The 19,119-nt window shown below is 46.7% G+C and overlaps 1 protein-coding gene across 5 annotated transcripts in view; it reads left to right on the forward strand.

Moving 5' to 3' along the window:
• EIF4G3 (eukaryotic translation initiation factor 4 gamma 3) overlaps positions 1-19,119 on the forward strand; it is a 144,481-nt gene that overhangs the window by 98,721 nt on the left and 26,641 nt on the right. For all 5 annotated transcript variants that reach the window (XM_079326426.1, XM_079326427.1, XM_079326429.1 and 2 more), the window contains 6 exons: positions 2,092-2,904; positions 9,601-9,689; positions 11,268-11,532; positions 13,890-14,047; positions 15,147-15,272; positions 16,338-16,448. In XM_079326426.1, the coding sequence (XP_079182552.1) occupies positions 2,092-2,904; positions 9,601-9,689; positions 11,268-11,532; positions 13,890-14,047; positions 15,147-15,272; positions 16,338-16,448 (1,562 nt within the window). The remainder of the gene's footprint in view (positions 1-2,091; positions 2,905-9,600; positions 9,690-11,267; positions 11,533-13,889; positions 14,048-15,146; positions 15,273-16,337; positions 16,449-19,119) is intronic.

Genomic DNA, 19,119 nt, shown 5'->3' on the forward strand with positions numbered 1-19,119 from the left:
AATCAGAGCTGCCCATGTTTATTCTGCTTGCAGAGGTTCAGGGGGATGTTTGGAGTAGTATTATCCTCTTTTTAAACCTCTTTCCAAATCTTGCAATGTATCAGACATGGAGAATGTGCAGCATGGTTTGTGGAAAACAGATTAGTGTCAGACCCCGGAGTTTGGAAAGCTCCAAAGCCCCTCTGCTGACACTGAGTCAGTCCCAATGCCGCCTCGTGAGTGTTTGCATCAGGACAAAAGATGGAAAAATGGCAGTGAGCCCAGCAGTTATTGTCAGATAAACATCACAGAGCAGGAACAAATTCCAGTAAAATCTTCCTCATGCCCTGGCCAGTCTGTGCCACTGGGACCATCCAGCAGCCCAACAACAGCTTTTCCCTGAAGGAGGCAGCAGAGTGTGTCCCACTGGGTATGTGAAAGAATCTTTAAGGAATAATTTTGCAAAAATTGTACTTATCAGGAAATTGAAGAAAATATATCTCTTGATATTTCCCCTGGAGCAGCCAGTACTTCCTGCAAATGCTTTCCAAATATAGCATGAAGAATGATCTCAGCATATTTAGGAAGAGGGATTGATCCAGTTGGGATGAATTGCGTTGATTTTTGTTTTCCTTCCCCAGCTGTGAGTTGTTCATGTGACTCTTGTAACAGTTGGCAGGGGTGAGTCCTCCTCTGCCAGGACTTGGAGATTTGTTCTCTGGGATGGGGGTTCAAGTTCAAATTTGCTTCTTGTTAGCCAAATCTGCTCCTCATTCTCTGAAATCCCTCCTCAAATCACTTTTCTCTGGGATTTTGCACACACAGCCTGTATTCACAATGAGAACATTGGCCAGACAAGGTGTGATTTGAAGGAAGGGAGTTAAACCTCTGGTTTCAAACACAGCTGTGGATTTGTGCTGGTTGTATCTCTCAGAATTATTCTCTTAACACTTGCAAATGCATTTGGTTGGGGTTTTTTTGAGCATTCTTCTTTGACTCAAGGAGAGAATATCCAGGCAGTTGTTTATAGTGAGCTGTAAATGTCAGGAATGTTCCAGGAGTTCCTGCAAAGGATGTTCCAGAAATCAGAGGTGACGTGTTTTCTTTTTCCAAACCAGTTCCCGCATACTTTTTCTTCCACGGAGCCTCCAGAATCAAAATCAGCTGTTGGGTTACTCTTTTCCATCTCTTTCCTCACTTGTCATTTTCCTCCAGAGCCATGTCCCTGGGTGCCTCATTAGGTTGATAAACTACTGCTTTGGCCATGGGCCTCTGTAGTGCTGCTGGGGCTGCTCTGCTCTGCAAGCAGAGTTTGCTTTTTGCTCCAGCTCTTCCTAGAGGTGGGATTGGATGCTCCAGGCAGTTTCAAGTGAGTTTTCCTTCAAAAACACTTTGGTTCTCCTTCAACAACCCTTTCCTTCAGCTGAGCTGTTGAGTAAGCCCCAAATGTAAATCCAGCAGAGCCAAACCTGTTCAGTTCTACCTGAATTTTGATGATTTGGGGTTGGTTGTGGCCCTTGACTTCATAATCTGAAGAGCAGATTCGTGCCTATGGCTTTTCCAGAATTAATTTTGCTGGTCTAACAGTGTCCTGAAGGAGTTTAGTGTTCATGAAAGATCCTAAACTATAGTGGCTTGTAGTTTTGTAGAAAATAAGTGGGAAGCAGCAGAGCTGCAACAGAGCTGCAGCAGATCTGTGTGATGGTCATGGAAGCGATGGGATCACCAAGTCTGTTGATAAATGCAAGGACTTCTTTTCTGCACAAGATTTTGGGGGTTGTGTTGATATATTTCTTCCAAACATCTAATCTAAATCTGTCTTCCAGTTTAACCCATTACCCCTTGCCCTGTAAGTTTTTATGTAAAATGTTCTTCATTTATAAGCCCCCTATAGGCACTGGAAGGCTGCAGTGAGTCTCTCCAGACACGTCTCTTCTGAGCATGGCAGAGGTTGTATTTTCAAATGCAGATTCCCAGTGAGGTGCAGGGGCCTCTCCTGTCTTCCTCAGAGTTCCTTGCAGAATGCAGGAATGGGAACCAAGGGAGCCAGGGCACCAGGCAGGAGCAGGGAATTGCCTTACAGTTGATAATGGGTTTTTTCTCCTTTCTCAGAAGAGAAGCCAAAACCAGATCCAGTATTAAAACCACCTTCTCCAGTCCTCAGACCAGAACCTACTGGAGAGAAGAAAGATCAAGCTGGGCAGATGAGCAAGACCCTCACATCAGTGGAAACCCCATCAGAACTTCCTTGTCCTCCATCGCCAGCCCCAGCCCCTCCTGTCACAGCTGTCATCGTGTCCGGCAGAGCGGCGGCCGAGCCGGAGGACAAATGTGACCTGGCCTCGGCCCGAGAGGAGGCAGTGCCCGCGCCCAGCGCCGCAGGCTGCCCGGAGCCGCCGGCCCCAGCTGCTGCGGAGCCGCCCGGCAGTGCCAGGGCATTGCCCGCCGACGCCCCGCTGACCGTGGCGGTGGCGGTGACGCCCGGGCTCCCTGCAGACACCAGCAGTGCCAGGGCCGCGGGGGCCGAGCCCGTGGCAGAGGGGGCCCAGGCGGAAGCTGTGGCGTTGACTGTGGAGTTGGAGCCCATCGAGGCCCCCCCAGCGGGAGTGGAGGGCTCTCCATCCCCTCCCAGTGCTCCTATGGCTGCTCCCTCTCCTCCTCCCAGCCCGCCCCTCACCCCGTCGCCCCCGGCCCCTCCGCTTTCCGTCGCTGCTGGTACCACTACAGCTCCTTCTCCACCTCCTCTCCCGTCTCCCAGTGCCCTCTCTGTTGTCCAGGGAGATTCAGAAGGAGAGGAGAGCACAAGAACTACTCTTAGCGAAGAGGTAAAAGATACTGAAAAGAAGGAAGAGACAGAAGCAGATGGGCAACTGGAGGAGAGCCAGGAGACTCTGAGTGTGAACTCGAGCAAGAGTCCTGTCCCAGGTAAGTGCTGGGCTCTGTGGATTCATATGGTGAACTAGCAGGATGAAGGAAAGGGGATTTTTCTTCTTCCAACAAATGTTTCTGTTTGTATCTGCAAAAGAAAAAAGCATGTGGTACTGTGTGGCTGCTGTGATTGTGAAATGCTGATCTTCGTGGGAAGGGATAGAAACCCATCCTGGTTGTTCATAACTGGTCACTGACGTGGATGTGTGTCCCAGGCTGGGGTGGGCTTATGCTTTCAGGGCTGGTGGAGACAGAGTGCATAGCACACTACTCTTCATGGAATTCCAGGATGGTTTGGATTGGAGGGACCTGGAATCCCATCCATGCCACTCCCTGCCATGGTCAGGGACACTTTCCACTATCCCAGGTTGCTCCAAGCCCCATGCCCAACCTAGCCTTGGCCACTTCCGGGCACTGGGCGGCCACAGCTCCTGTTCCCTCCGAGGTGAGTGGTCGGTCCAAGGGCTTGTGGCTCTGGATTTGGGACCCTGAAGCTCTTGGGATGAAGCCTCTATGTCAGCAATTTCCAGAACTGATGGAGTGGGATCTTTTCCAGCTGGAAAAATGTGTCATGTGTTCCCAGATATGGAAAAATGAAATGAACAATTCACACTCACCCAAACAACTGACAACCAGGGTTGTACCAGGGTCACACCCCGTTGTCACCTCAGTGTCACACACCTCTACCTGCCCAGCCTTCATTAGTGATGCTTCTGCTTTATGTTTGCAAAAGTCACATGTAAGCAAAATACGCAATTTAAAATTTTAAATTTAAATTCTGCAGTTTGCAGTTTAAAATTCACTAAAATCACAATTTCTGCAGCCACCTTTTAAAATCCAGCTTGTTTCTCCAGGTTGCCTGCCTTTGGTTTCAGCCCTGCCACATCTCTGGTTTGGCACTGTGGTTTTAACACTCTGTGGAAACTGGAAAATGGCTTTTTTTGCAGGACTCAGATTGTGAAAAAAGAAGTTAAATTATCAATTCCTTGTATTTGCTGCTGGAGTAGTAACAGGCTAAATTCACATCCAGCAGTGTTAAAGCATTTAATGTGCCGCAGTTTCTATGCCCTGTTCTGCAGTTATTTCAGTTCTTTGGAACTTGGTGAAGCTTGGACAAAGAGGGCAAACAGTTGTTTATGATTTGGATCTTGTTGGTTTCATTTTACTAAAGCAACATTTCATATAGGGGTTTTTTTTTTGTAGTTTTTTCTTTGATAGATGGGAAATGGGCTCAGAAATCTCAGGCTCTGCTCTTAAATGCACTGAAAGGCTGAGGTTGGCCCTGTTCCATGCTTGTGTGATGCTCAATATGCTGATTTTTAAATCCAGTATCTACAAATGAGAAGAAAGATCCCCTTACTACACCAACCATGAGGATTTTTCCCTGTTAATCTTCTTCTATTTTTATTTCACTCGGGTCATTTCACTGCTCTGGCATTTGTTGTTCTTTCGATCTGAGCTATTTCATAACCCAAATTAATTTCCTTACAATGGAGAGGAGAAATGGGACTTTGTAAATAAGGTTTTGCACAGGCAGGTTCCAGCTTGCTCTGTTATTGCTGGCTTTGTAATGGCCTGTAGTTTAAATTAAAAAAAAAATGAACTTACAGTGTTTGGGCTTTTAATTATGCAGAAGATTAATTTTAATGCTGTAATGTCATTATGCTTCAGAGCACACATTAGCCAAGCCATTGGCTTTGGCAACATGGAAACAAGGAGTTCTCAAGTCATGTAAAAGATGACTTGAAAGTCAGATTTCTATTAAAAGCTCAGGGCTTCAAAGAAAGCACAGAGCTCTCCAAGTGGTTTTTTTGTGCTTTACCCCTGATCTAATGATCCCAAACTATTGCATTTCTCTGCCAGCCCTCTTTTCAGCAATAATTTTCCAGTTCTTTTTTGGAGACAGGGAGAGAGATTGATATAACATATCTGAGGCTGCCTGCTAATTCAGGAATGAGGAGCAGCATGTCTGCCATATACATTGGAAAATCCAGATGCTGACCCTCAGCAGCAAGGAGAAGGGGTTATATTGTTGTGTTTTGCTTGGACTAAAGGCTGAGAGATTTTTTTATGATCTCTGGAGTTAGGATTAAATCTGGGATGAAGGAAACTTCTTGAGCATGTGCTGGTAGCTGTGAGCACTGTGACTTTGAGCAATATTTCTTTGGGGTTTTTAGCAGAATGATATTTTTATTACAGAGCAGCTTGGCCATGAATTGTCCCCCTGCTTTTCCTTTAAAGGGAGCCAAGCTAGGCTGCCTGGGGGACAGTGCTGGGACCGCTTGAGATAATCTCATTCCTGCAGCAGTTCCTCCTGTGTGTCCTTTTCATAGCTATAACCTGGCCTGTCTGATGTTGAGAATGAGACCTTCATCCCCTCCTCCCTGAGCTGCTGGTGCAGCACTGCTGAGGCTCCCAGGGGGATCCCTTGTTTTGCAATGGAGATGGTAGCTTTTCGGGGATGAGCAAAGGGATTTGTCTGCTCCTGCAGTTTTACACCTTCTGTCCAACAGTCAGAGAAACTAAACTTGGATTTTTTTCTCTGTCGAGCTCTGTGATTAGAAAAAAAGTATATCCAGGCCCTTAACCATCTTTATCCTGAAGCAGTTCTTTTTTTTACAGTTCAACAAAATTACTTTGTCAGTGTTTGCAGGGAAAGGCTGGAGCTGAGTTGATCTTGTGGGGATCCAGGGGAAGCTCCACTCCTCCTTTTCCATTTGCATTAGGTCTCTACCAGATTTCTAAGGTCAGGGGATTCTACTGGAGCACCCTCGTATTTTACACTGAATTCTGCCTCCTTTGAGCACCCTCACAGCAAAATTGGCAGTTTCAATGGTTCAGTCTCTGTGTCTGTGAGTGACAGGATCATCATTCCCTGCTTGTCAGCATCACTGCTTGTACATCCTGATGAAATGGGGAAGATTTGGTTTCAGAACATTAAACCACTGTGCAGTGCAGGATGTTGTAGCCAGGGGTGGTTTCTTGATACTGACCATGTTCCTGGTCTGAGCTTCTGCCCAAAGGGGACATGTTCCCCCTGTTCTCAGGGCACAGGTTGCATTCCTGCCTCCTCAGGAATTTTTGCCTGCAGCTTTTGGGACAGGCAGAGCTGTTATCTGTAAGGGGCAAGAGCACGTGCTTTTTAAAGTAATTAATTCCTACTCATCTGCTCTACAAGGAGAAAAATAGATTATCAAGAGAGGACCTGGGGGCTCCAATCAGCACTAAAAACATCATCCTGGCTAAAAGTCATCAACAACTGTTGCTTTTTATTAAATTTTGGAGTTTCTGTAGCTATAGTGAAGGACCAGCACTTTCCAGGCAACAAAACAGGACAAGTGTTGTTGGTGGACTGGAATTTCTGCAGAAGTTGCTACCAGAGACCTGAGGCCTTTGATGTCACCATTCTGTCATGGCTATTACAAGGAGCAGAGAGGAAAACAAGAGACTGATGTGTATGCCAGACAGAACTCCTTGGAACACAGGAAGCTGAAAGAACTTAATACACATGGAATTCAAAGGGCTGTTTCTTGTAGAGCTCATTTATGAGACATATTTCTGTATTAAGTAAGTCAACTGTGGTGAGTCCTGGAGTTTCTGAGCTGGGGAGGCTGTAACAAGCGACTTGGGGTGTAATTGGAAATACCTTGGAGAAATTTCTCCAGCACCAGAACCTGGAGAAGCAGAAACATAAATCAGGTGTCGCCTCTTTTCTTGATCTGCTGCCATAACCACTGGGATGTATTTTCTTATGAGCTGCAAGGCGATGGTGGATCTTTGCCTTGGTCTTTCATGGCATTTTGGATAATAAAATAAAAATATAAGAGCTGCTATTAATTTAGACTTCACAGCTGGCACCACATGAGAGAGGAGAGGCCTCCTGTCCCACAGAATGGCTGTGAGCTCACGGGTGGGTAAATCCTGTGAGAAGATGTTCCACTGGGGAACATGACAGAGCTGGAGAAATGGGCTTGAGGGAGTGTTGGGCCTGCTGAGCAGATCCCTGCAGTGGTGGGGTTATCTCTGGCAGTGGTGTCCGGGTTAGTCTGGAATTAAGGGTTTGTTCCTCTTTCCAGTCCTAAATAAACCTTTGTTGTCACTCCTGTTATCTCCTTTGGCTTTGTAAGCCGTGATAAGAGCTCAGAGTGTTGGTTGGGTTTCTGGTGTTCCTTCTCCAAAGAATGAAATGAGCTGAAAACAAAGTCTGGAAGTGTGAATAGTGGCAAAAATGAACCTGCATTTGGGCAGGAATTAAACTGTTGGAGAGCACATGAAGTTGCCCTATTTGGGGACAGGAAAATGGAAAAGAAGACCAGAAATGTCTGGAATTGTCCCTTTCCAAGAGCCAAACTGGACACATTACTTTGTATTTCCTTACAGCCTCACAGATTAAACTCCATCTTCAGATGAATAGCACCATTGTCCTGTTAGATTTGGGATTTGGGAAGTTGGCACCCAAACTTACATCAGTGTAAATTGTCCTTTGAGCTCCTGCAGCAGAAATGTGAACTTAACAGAAAAGAAGAAATCTGGTGTCTGCTATTTTAAGAGGAGGGGAAATTGAGCAGCATCTCTGGAGATCCATCCTGGGCAGCTCCACATCATGGTTGGGGGTTGCTCTGGCTGCAGAACCCCCGGGCTGATGGAAGTCGTGGGATTAAGGCAAGATTCATTTGGGAGGCTTGGCAGGATTGCAGCCTCTACAGAGCTTAGTTTTGCCAAAAAAAGGTGGAAAAATGTATACTTGTGCAGCAGTACTGTTCACATCCTGACAGCTGAGGAAGGAAACACCCCGGACCTTTGCCAGCCCCAAATCCATGACCCCTGAGTTTATTTCTGTGCTGTTAAAAATGAAACATTGTTTTGCACTGCAGATGGTTTCCATGGTTTGAGTTTGAGGGAAGTGGAATTCTGTCAGATTAAGAACTTTGCGATTGATCAGTTAAATTACTTGGCTGTGGCAAAATTTGGGTTGTTGCTTTATACACCTAATCCCTTCTTGGAGAAATCTCTGGAAGTGTGCAAGTGACAACCCCAGACAAGATGACTGAAAACAGCGCTTTGAAAACTGCTCCTTTTTCACTGAATTTGTAGCAGATTTTTTGATGGAGTAACTGGGGAGCCTGGCTTAGATCTGTGCTTTGCTGAATTCCAGAAGTTGCCATGTTCAAGGACACTGATCATTCCCAGCCCTGCTTTTACCCCAGGATAGTGGGAATAAGCGGGCTGGTCTTGCCAAGGTGCTGGGAGCTGCCAGGACAAGCAGTCAAGGAAGTGGGAGATGCCAGTTGTGGGAGACAAAGCCATGCTGCAGTCTGGGCCTGCTGGGCCCTTCCTCTCCCCTCCTTTGAGCCCCAGGAAATTTGGGATTTGTGCTGGGGCACTGCCCTGCCTTTAAAGCCTCTCCACAAGGAGACACAGTGGATGGGATGTGCAGGACCTGGAGCTTGGGAGATCTGGGTGATTTTTCCAGCCATTGGTTCTGTGAACAAGAGATGATGTTTGAATATTTAAATAAGACGTTCCTTTTTTAATTAACTTTGCTTTTAGGATGTTCAGCCTGAAGGTAAAAGTCTTCCATGTCTGCTGGTAGCTCCTATTGCTCTTTGGGCTGGGGCCTGGATGGGTGATTCCCACGGGAATCTGTAGGGTGTCTGCAGGTCCATGGTCACTCCTTCAAACAGGGAAACACTCTGGAGAGGCCAGGGAAGCTCTTATGCCCTTTGAGGCAGTGGGAACACAGCAAATCCCATTTGCTGCATGCCCTTAGGAACAGAGTTGGCTTCTATTAACTCTTCTTATTTATCCGTAGTGAAGAACCTTTCAAAATTGTATTTTATTGTGATAAAGGAAGTGCACACTGGGTTTTTCCACAGCATCTGCTGGAAACCAAAGGCCAGAGCTGGAAATCTGTTTGCAGTAAACTTCAGTCACAAAATCAGTCCCATTTGCACTCTGTTTACTGTGCATGTGTGCCTGGGATCTGAATTTAAGCTGGGAGCAGTTGCCACAAATTAGGAACAGATTGGATTAATGGGTTTGTCTCCTCTTAATATATTGTGTGGTTTCTTCTACCCTTTAGGGGGAAAACATGATTGGAGTAAATCAATGCTGATCTTGGGAATACTCGTCGTGTTTCCTTTGACTCAGTTGGCCAGGGAGATCATTAATGGTGGAGATATCAACCTGCTTTTAAATTGAAATATAAATCCAACTTGGAGCAGTGCTGTAGGGTTGAAGGAGCTTGCCTTTTCGATGAGATACTGGAAATTTGGGCTTGCTTCTGGTTAATATTATAACAATGTTAGAATTCTTGAGAAAAATATGTTGATAATAACCTTCTCTACCCACCAGCACCTACCTGATCTTTCAAAAAACTTGATTTCCTGAAGGTTTTTTTCACTGTGTGATCCTTGTGCTGTTGGCAATGACCTTCTTGCTATCCCAAGTGCCATTTGGAGCTTGAATGAGCAACCTGTAAAACAATTTCTGTGTTTTAATGTCATTCTAATGATTGTTATTGCTGCATTGAAAGCCAAAGTGGTTAAATCAAGCTGGATCCTCCACAAGGCTGCAACTGCTTCGTTTTCCTGTGTCTCAGACCAGCTTCTGAGAGGGAAGCTCATCACTTCAGCCATGGCCACATGAGCTCCATTCATTTAGTGTTGTAACAGATGCACATTTACATTGCAGCTCAAACCGCTGTAACTGCACCAAAGACCTGGAAGAAACCAAAAGACCAGACCCAAGCCACTGAGGAAGTGACAGAGACAGAAACAGAGGTGAGAGGGAACCAAAGTCCTGCTTTACCCAAATTTAAAGATGTTTTTCCTCTCTTGAAATTTTACTTTAGAGGCATTGCTTCCTCTCATTGTTAGCTCACAGGATCCAGGGCAGAGTTCTGGGGAGGAACTCTGCTATTCCACAGCATCCTTTAGATAACAGGTGTCAGTCTGCTCCCTTTTAAAGCTCTTCAGTTTTCTTTGGGTTTGCCTAATTTAATGACTAATAAGTCACAGAATCACAGACTGGTTTGGGTTGGAAGGGCCCTTAAAGACTCATCTCATTCCAACTGCTGCCATGACAAGGGACACCTTCCACTAAAGGTTCCACTAAACTTCGATCAGCCTCCCAGAACTGAGGAACCCTTTTCAGTGAAGGGTGAGAGAAAAGTGGGTTTGAATCCCTCAGCACTGCCCCCTTTTGGTCCCAGGCCACCGTCCTGACATTTGGCAGGTTCTTCTGCATGGGCATATAATGGCAAAGCATAGTTTGCCTGATGACTACCTGATGGAGAAACTGACAAAGGAAAATGCTTAAGTTTTCAGGTAAAACCACCTCGAGAGTGATTAGATGAGTAAAGAAAACCTCCCTCACTGCTGTTCTAGTAGGGATATTGCAGCAGGGAGCTGTGCTTAATATCCTGGGTTAGAATTAATCAAAAAGGGAGCAAGAGAGTAAAAATGTAAAAGTTGACTGCCCGGTGTGTGGATAAAAGCTGAGGTTGGCCAGATGTGATGCAGAGCAGGAGTGCAAAGGGTGTCACTGGGGCTGCACCAGCAGGTTCATCCTCCACACTTTCCTCATCCTCCCTTGGAGGAGTCATGTCTCCTGTACCATCTGGCAGTTCCACTGAGGAATTCTTCAGAGAATTCCCTTGAAAATTCTGCAAGAAGCATTTTAGGATGTGGTGCCATCAGGCAGGGAGGCGAAAGGATTGGGAGCCTCCTGCAGAGCATCCTCAATGAAGTTATTCCTTTGTTCAGTGCTAAGATCTGCTGGGATTTCTCCTGGGAGAAGCACATTCCAACGCCTCCTCGTCTGAATGCACAATCAGGCTGTGTCCTTGGAGAGCTCCAAAATTAACAGCCAGGGATACTATTAATACTTTTTCCTGAAACCAACAAGCTGGAATTGTGGCTGGATCTCACATTGCCTTCCTTAGTGGGATCTGCTCCCACTAAGTCAGCAGGCATTTAAAGGAAGATTTCCTGCAGAACAAGGACCACGTGCCTTTTACCATCCCTTTATCATAGATGGTAGGAGAAGAGGAAAGCAGAGTTTTCCTTCCAGGCTGGGATTGCTCATGGCTTAACAGTTACCTCCATCCAATCCTGTGGGGATTTCATGGGCAGTGCTGGGTCTTTCCAGTTGCACCATTAATTATCAGTTTATTGTCCATGGGAATGAGCTGGTAAATCATGCAGTGGCTAAGTGTAGTGTTCCATATCCCTGTGTAAGATGCATTTGGATTCCTGCTGCTCCCAAAAATGCCATGGGAATCCATGAAGAACCATTTCACATGCACTGAATTTGTCAGAGTGTTTCTAACGAAACCTCTGCCTCTGTCTGTGCTCCAGCCGAAGGAGGAGGAGGAGGAGGAGGAGGAGGAACCTTCAGGAGACAAAGTACTTGAATCTGACCAGGAGAAAATGAGCCATGGGCTTCAAGCAGAGAGGGAGCCCTCAGAGCTCAAAGCAGTGAAACCCATGGAAGAGAATGGGGAGCAGGAGGCAGAGCCGGTGCGAAACGGAGCCGAGAGCGTCTCGGAGGGCGAAGGCACCGACGCCAACTCGGGCTGCACGGAGGGCTCTGGAGAGGGGCCCATGTACCAGTACAAACCAGGTAAGTCCTGCTCCACTCTGCCCTCTGCCTCCCTCCTGTAAGGGCTGCTGACACCCCGTGTGTCACCCTCTGGGTGTTCCCATGGGGGCTGGAAGGGGATTCAGCGTTCACTGCGCACAGCTCTGCCGAGATCTGCAGCCCAGCAGGCCTTGAGAGATCTTCCAGGGGAAGAAGGGGAAAATTTGTTTTGTCTTGCTGATCATGGTAGAGAAAATCCCTAATTCCTTGAAATTTATGTGCATTTGGATACTGGCTACAGCACAGTGGAAATGACAGAGAGTTGATTCCTGTGTAATCAACAGCTGGAAACCATCCAAGAAATTCCACATAAACCAATATACCTCTGAAATAAGAGGTGGTTAAATAAGAAATGAAAGTGCTCATTGGGTCCTAAATACAATATGTATATTCATAAAGATTTAATTTCCTGGCTAAACAGTTGCATGAATCTTTTGATTTCTAGAAAAGTAAAGAAAATAAACAATTTGTGATTTTCAATCCAGGCTCTGCCCATCTCAGTCCCACTGATTAGAGTATAAGATATCTACAGAGTACTTTTGTTATTTATGAAGATGTAACCTTTTTGTTATTTATGAAGATTTTGTAATTCATAGTCCTGAACCTTAGTTAATCCACCTTATTTACAGAGAACTTGAGGCCAACTTCTCAGTTGCTCCCAATTTTTAAGCAATTTCTTATTCAAGTGAAACTCCATCGAAATAAAGCAGTCATTTCTTTAGGACCCCAGAAATTAAAGAGTATAATAATAATAAAGAAGGACCTTTAGAACCTGGTGGACAAGAAGCAACATAGTTAGGGGACTTCATTGCAGTGGTTATTTTCTGCACCACTTTGTTCTGACAAAGACCTCAATTGCTTCGATTTTATTAATTCAACACAATGATATCATGGTGGGGGAGCACAGAGGGCTCTTGATAGCTCATCACACTCAGAGTACCTGACCAGTTCACTAGCCAAGCACTTCCTGAATTTAATCCATAATTCATCACCTGATGCAGTCAGAAGAATCCCAGTTGGGTCCAGATGTCGTTTCACTCATCCAGAGGGGTTTGATTCTTCCCTGGGAAAGCAGCACACTTTGGACTTGTGCAACAGTCCTCGATTTCGGCTCTACTTTTTTCAGAAAAAAATTCCTTTTGGAGGAATGGTGTGTTTGGTCCCTCTCTCTGCCTGCATTGGGCATTCTTCCTGTGACAATGCCCAGCTGCTCCTCACATTAAAACAGTTCGTTGAGAGCTTTCCAGGAGAAGGCAGCTACACATAAACTGCTTGTTGTTGTTTTGGAGTTTTTCCATGGTAAAGGTCAGGTACAGTGGGCAGGCCAGGAATTTCAGCCAGGATCCAGCCAAACCATTTCTGCATCCCTGTATCCTGAAGCTCTGCAGAAATAAAACTGCTTAAAGAGCTAAAGTTTGCACTTACTTCTGTGTATTTTCATTCCCAGTCATTAAAACCCATCGTTGGAGTAAGTCCCTGCTTGTGGCGTCTGTGGAGGTGCGGATGGTGAGATCCCAGAGATCCAAAGCTGGGTGCCAGGGAGGGAAATAAAGGAATAATAAATACCTGAAGGGCTGATGAATGCTGAGTAGCACAGTCTGGCAGGAGGAAGATCCAAAGGCAGCCTCTCATACAGATGTTTTCCTTCAGATAAAACATGTTTTCTTTCCTAATTTCAAACCAACTGTGTGGCCAGTGCCGAAAATGCCATCTCCAGGCCACCAGAGGCTGACTTTCCTTGTGCTAAAGTGGCTGTAGGTTTATGCTGTGATTTCCACCAGGCAGAGTCCTCCACACCCAAAACACCCCCACGAAAAATAGGTGGAAAGTTGTAATTCCCAGATCGTGGCCTGTAGTTTGTGACTTCTCTTGTTTCTGCTTGTTATCTCCAGTCTGGGTTGTTCACAATTCCATGGTTTCACATTTTCAGAGGGTGTTTTTGTTCCATTCTCTGCTCTCCTTGACTTCATGCTTATGACTCCCTTTTGCACCAAACAAACCTCTTTAACTTCTGCACTTTCATACAGAAATAGGGGATTGCTCCATTCCACCATATCCCACAGGAGAGCAGAAGTTAAATTTAGATACATGGGTTAGAACTGGAATTAGTAACCAGGTTCTGAGTGTGGTTGCTCTGGACCAGGCTCTACACTCCCCATTATTCATGTCCCTTTAATGTTATGTATGTTGCCTTCCTCACTCCCTTCAAAATGAAAATTAAATTAAATTGAAATTTCCCAGGCTGGTGCAGCAGCCACTTCCCTTTGGATATACCAGAACGACATCTGGGTGAACAAAGGGTTTGTTTCCTTGACTCTCAGGGACTTCTCTCCCTATAGAGCAGTGGAAGCCCCTGGACCCAGAGGGGAAGAAGCAATACGACCGGGAATTCCTGCTGGATATCCAGTTCATGCCTGCCTGTATCCAGAAGCCCGAGGGGCTGCCTCCCATCAGCGACGTGGTGCTCGACAAGGTGAGAGGAGAACCCATCAAACAGGTATGTGCAAGGGTTTGATATAAATAAAGATCCCTAATGCCTCATTCCTGAACCATTTTCATGTCAGGTTTTGGTGGGAAGTGGGACTAGTTGGTCTCATCGCAAAATTCTACAAATAGAGGTGTTGGTGCCTGATGAATGTGCACAGATGAAAGCAGTTTTGATGTTTTTTGTCTAGATAAATTATACCAGGTTGTTATTAAAATTTGAAATGGCCCAGCCATGAAGAGCTGAGGATCCAAATTAAGACTGGATGGAGAGGCAGTGGCTTCTATTAGATCAATTAATTCATCTATTAGATCAATTGAAAAACAAAGACAAACTTTGGGGGAAACTGTTTTTCCATCTGAAGCAGTTTATTCACTATTTCTAAGCTGATCTAATAAAAGATCTTTAAGATCTCCATTCTCGGGCAGTTTGAAGATTTCTCTCCAGCGTCATCTCAGAGCTGATTGTCTCCACTGGAGGTTTGGGCTTAGTGAAACACTTGGGATTTCAGAGTGCTGCAAGGCCTTGTTCTGCTGTCACTGGGAACTGGGGAGTTCCTTGGCTTTGATGGAACCACAGCAGACTCACTCTTGAGACTCAGGGATGTGGGTGATCCTTGTGTGCAGAAACATTTGCACTCTGAATTTCATACCCAGGCAAATTATAATACACAGCCATGTTCCCAAAATTATTTCATCTACCTTCTACTTTCCCATGATTGTTTCTCACTGTTCTGTGTTTGAGTTTCCTGGGCTCAGTTGCCCATCTCTCATGTTGGCACAGAAGCCATTGCTTTGAGGGAAGGTGGCAGTTTCATGCTTCTGAACCAAGACAGGCCCGTGTTACTATGATTTTATCCTGCATGATCTTTGAAATGTTTCTGAACTCCACCTGTTTCCTCAATGGTCTGCTGAAGAAGATGTATTTTAAATTAAATGCTTATTTTAACATAAGTGTGAATGCCTAAAACTTGAGCAGTTTGTTAAAAGCTTTAATTGGGATGTTAAATATGTTAAATGTGACTGTTATAGTTTAGCAGATGTTGTCTGTAGGTTGCATGACCTCAGCACCCCTGAGCAGCCCCTGTTTGTGTGCTCTGCTCACGGCACAGGTCAATCAGCCGAAATTGCCGCTGAGGACTCTGGACCCCCGGATCCTGCCACGAGGCCCTGACTTCACGCCAGCCTTTGCTGATTTTGGGAGGCAAGCCCCCGGGGGAAGAAACGTGTCTGGAAGTGTGAGTTTACTCCAACTTGCTCATTGAAAAACTGGCCTAGCACTGATGAAGTTCCTCCTCAGGCTTTTGAGCCTCTTCCAATGCGCCGATCGTTCTGGTTTTGTCAGGATTAATGCAGGGGTTGCTTGGCTGACAAAATGCAGGGAAATAGGAAATGGTCGTGGATGTTTGTCACGAGTAAGTGTTGTTTGGGAAGGGTTTGATCTCCTTCCAGTCTCCAGTGTGAGAGAGTGGAAGTGTTTCCACACCAGGACCCGGCAGTTGCGTGTGTAGTCGCGTGTTCGTCGTACAACAGACCCGGCGTCCGCGCATCAGCCTGAGGGCTGTGCTGCAAAGCACACCAACAGAGCAAAGAGATTTTGCTAACAAATAAAATACAGCAGCACCTGTGTGTTCCTGCTTTCTCTGTGCTTCCATGTGTTGCTTTGGTCACTTCATTCCTTGTTTTCCCACCTTTTCCGCTGCTTTTGTTTTACTTTCCCTTCTTCTCCCTGTGTCTGACTTTGCCCACACTCTGAAATCCCTCTGTGAGTTCTTCACTCATGCATCTGCCATGTCTTTTCCTGGGGCACAGATGCCCCCAGCACGTGCTACCCCATCAGTGCCACTGGAGGAGGACACTGCCGCCGTTAGGGGCAATCACTTGTTTTCAGCTATTGATCTGCTTCTGCTGTGTCCATCTAGAGTGTCTAACGACACAGCCATCACGGAGCTTTTAAACCTGCTGGTTCCAGAAGAGTTCCCTGAATCACTCCAACTTCTAAGTGTGCAGGTTTCCAGGAGTCAAACCCAGCAATTTTGGGTCAATGTAACATTTGTGCTATGAGAGCAGCCTTGTGGCCAGTGCCTCAGTTCCAAGGTGCACATCTGTGTCTTGGAGTTGCCTTGGTGCCACAGTTTCTCCCGGAGCACCATCTGGTCCACAAAACCTCATGAAGACGCCAGTGCTTCCCACCTTTGGGCCGTGCAGGCTGTGCTGTGGCGCCTCCTCTCCTGTCACGTGCTGAGTGTCCCGCGCCCTGCGGCGTCTGGGTAACGCACCTGTCGCTCTTTGTCTCTCCGCAGGCCTGCAAAGTGCAGAGCACCCCTGGATTGCCCTCCCTGGCTCGGTGTGGGCCCCCAGCATGCCCTCTCTTGGTCTCGCCTCACCCACCACTGAGGAACCTGCCGATAGGGGTAAGCCAAATCCCCCCTTCTCTCCCCAGACTTTGCACCTTTTTGTAGAGTTGCCTTTTTTCCCCATCACCCACTGTTGATAAAGAACGACTGGCAGAAAACTTTACAAAAAGGTGCAACCTTGTTTAAAAAAAAACCGAAACAAGACTTGCATTGTACCCCTCTAGGCAGTCTTCAGTGGTGGGTGGGACATCACCAGCTGAGGGCATGCTGGGACGTTGGCCTGAGCGGGATCTGCGAGGGTCTGCACTTTGCAGACCTGTGGAAAGGGGGAGAAAAGGTAAGTCCCGCTTACCCCGTTCATTTGGAGCATTCAGCACATAACATACATCTTACATTTGCACCTTTGCAGAGCAGAGCCTCTCCTTGCCTTGTTCTGGAGGAGGGCTGGAAGGGTGATGTGGTTTAACCAGCCTGTCCTTGACGCCTGCGGTTGTAGGATCAGAGGGTTCTGAGCCCAGCAATGCCAGATGTTCCCCCTTGTGCCGCATGGCAACCCCTGCGTGTGCTGCCTGCCCCCAGCCATCCCACCTCTGCACAGGCCATGCCATGAACCATCAAACCACTGCCTCTTCCTTGCCCCAAATAATGTCAAGCAGCTCAGCTCTAACCACTTCCGGCACGTTCAGTCTTTTGTTTCGCTTCTTTGGCTTTTGTCTTTGTTTCTCTCTTTTTGCTTGAGTGTGTTTTGACTGTTTCTGGCACTAACCAATGTTGCATCAGATGGCACTGGGATGTAGTTGCACAGAAGCAGAATGCAGCTGGGAAGGCTCTTTGGTGTAGGCAGGGTTAGGTGTGCGTGGCAGGTGAGGAAATGCAGAGATGTGGGGCTGGAGCGGACAGGCCTGTCCTGCACAGGATGCACTTGCTTTGTCCTTCCTGAGAGGTGATGGACACCAAAATCTCCTCAGTTCTTGTTCCTGGACAGCACAACCTCTCCCACCATCAAAGATCAATTTCACTGTCTGCATTCAAAGCCTCTTATAGAGGGAGAAACACTTCCTTAATTCCTTGGATGGTTTCTAAAGTATTTCCATGACTTGCCTGAGTGGGAGCACCAGATCAGTCTATGCTGAGTCCTTGGCTCCTCTGCAAGAGTCTTGTACCTGTGTCTTCCTGCTTTCTTTTCCTGCGTCTTCCTCCAGAAGAGAGGTCATTCAGATTAATGCAGGAGCTCCTGGTAATTGCCCCATGCCCCAGAACTATCATTATTTACAGAAAACCAGGCCTGAGCTCAGCCACCTCTTTAACTTGCTGTATAAATCTGGAGCAAAAAGCCCCAGACCCCTAGGTCATTTCTGTTAAAAGTTAGATCTGTCTATTATTTTATTACTTCTTCAAAGCTGTTCACTGATGGAAAACCTAATCACACAGTTGGAACTGAGTTTGTTCACAGATATTAAAATGGTACAGTCTCAAAGAAAGTCTTTGTTGTGTTGATGCCTGAAAGATCTGGGCTCAAAGGCAGCTGGATGTGAGGAGGTGACATGTGACACGCTGGTGCTCCGTGCATCCCTCATTTTGCCAAGGGAGCCACCTCTTCAGGGGTGGCTGTTTGCTAACAAGGAGCATTTGCATGGACCCGTGCCCGAGGAAGCGCCGCCTCTGACTCCGTCCTGTGCGTTCCAGCCTGGCGTGTTTGGGAGTCCTTCAGAGCAGAGCTGCCTCTGTGCAGGAGATGGGCTGGCTGCAGGTCACCTCTCCTTGGCTTTGCCCCTGTTCTGGGCAGAATGAGCTCAAAGGTTTGGGTTTTCTGGGCACACTCCAGCTTGGCTCTGATTACAGAGCTGTCCACGGGCAGGAGATGTGTGGTGAGCTCTGGCACACACAGCTGTGGCCAGTCAGTTTTCTGTTACATCACTGTCTGGTTTTTCAGCTGGAGGGAAGTCTCTTCTCTCCACGTGTGCAGCATGTTCAAAGCCTGGGCAGCAGAACTGTGTAACACCAGAGGTGGTGTGTGAAGGCAGGGCTGTTGTCAGGCCTTGCTGTGCTAGACCAGTGTCAGTCAGGGATCAGGGTGGGAGCAGAGATGGGACCTAGGGAGTGTTCAGTGTCTGCTTTAGGAAGGTGTCTAACACACAAAAACATCCTGAAGGCTCCGTGTTCCACTGTTGACTCCTCAGGAGTGATCAGCTGGTGCAGTTGGACTTGATGATCTTGGAGATCTTTTCCAAGATAAATGATTCAGTGAATTACAGCATTCATGACACTTGTGCCCCTTGCAGTTTGACCAATCTGCTGGGCTGTTTCTGTCTGAGGCAGGGGATGTTAACAGGGGTCTCTGTAAGCTGAGGGGAGCCCAGTGACTCCCTGTCCCTCAGAGCCCTCTCCCAGCATCACTGGGTGTGCAGAGAAGCTGTGGCATGAGGTCATTGCCTTCTGACAGCATCTTCCTCTCTCGCTGTTATCCCATAATGAAGCCCAAAAAAGCTCCAGCACTGCTGGTGTTCCTGTTCATTTGCACACATTTGCCTTGTCAAAGGCAAGTGGTTCTAATCCTTCCTGCCTTTAAGAAGGATTTTACCTTTCAGTAACACAAACCCAGGTTTGTGGCTGATGTATGACCTAAGAGGCATCAGCCAAGAGCCCTTTCCTCCTAATCATTGAAGCTCTTCAAGTAACTGCAGTGGTTTGGCCTTTTTGATGCTCATTGAAAATCTCTTTGTTGAAC

Source organism: Erithacus rubecula (genome assembly GCF_903797595.1).
Source record: "Erithacus rubecula genome assembly, chromosome: 24".
NCBI lineage: Eukaryota > Metazoa > Chordata > Aves > Passeriformes > Muscicapidae > Erithacus > Erithacus rubecula.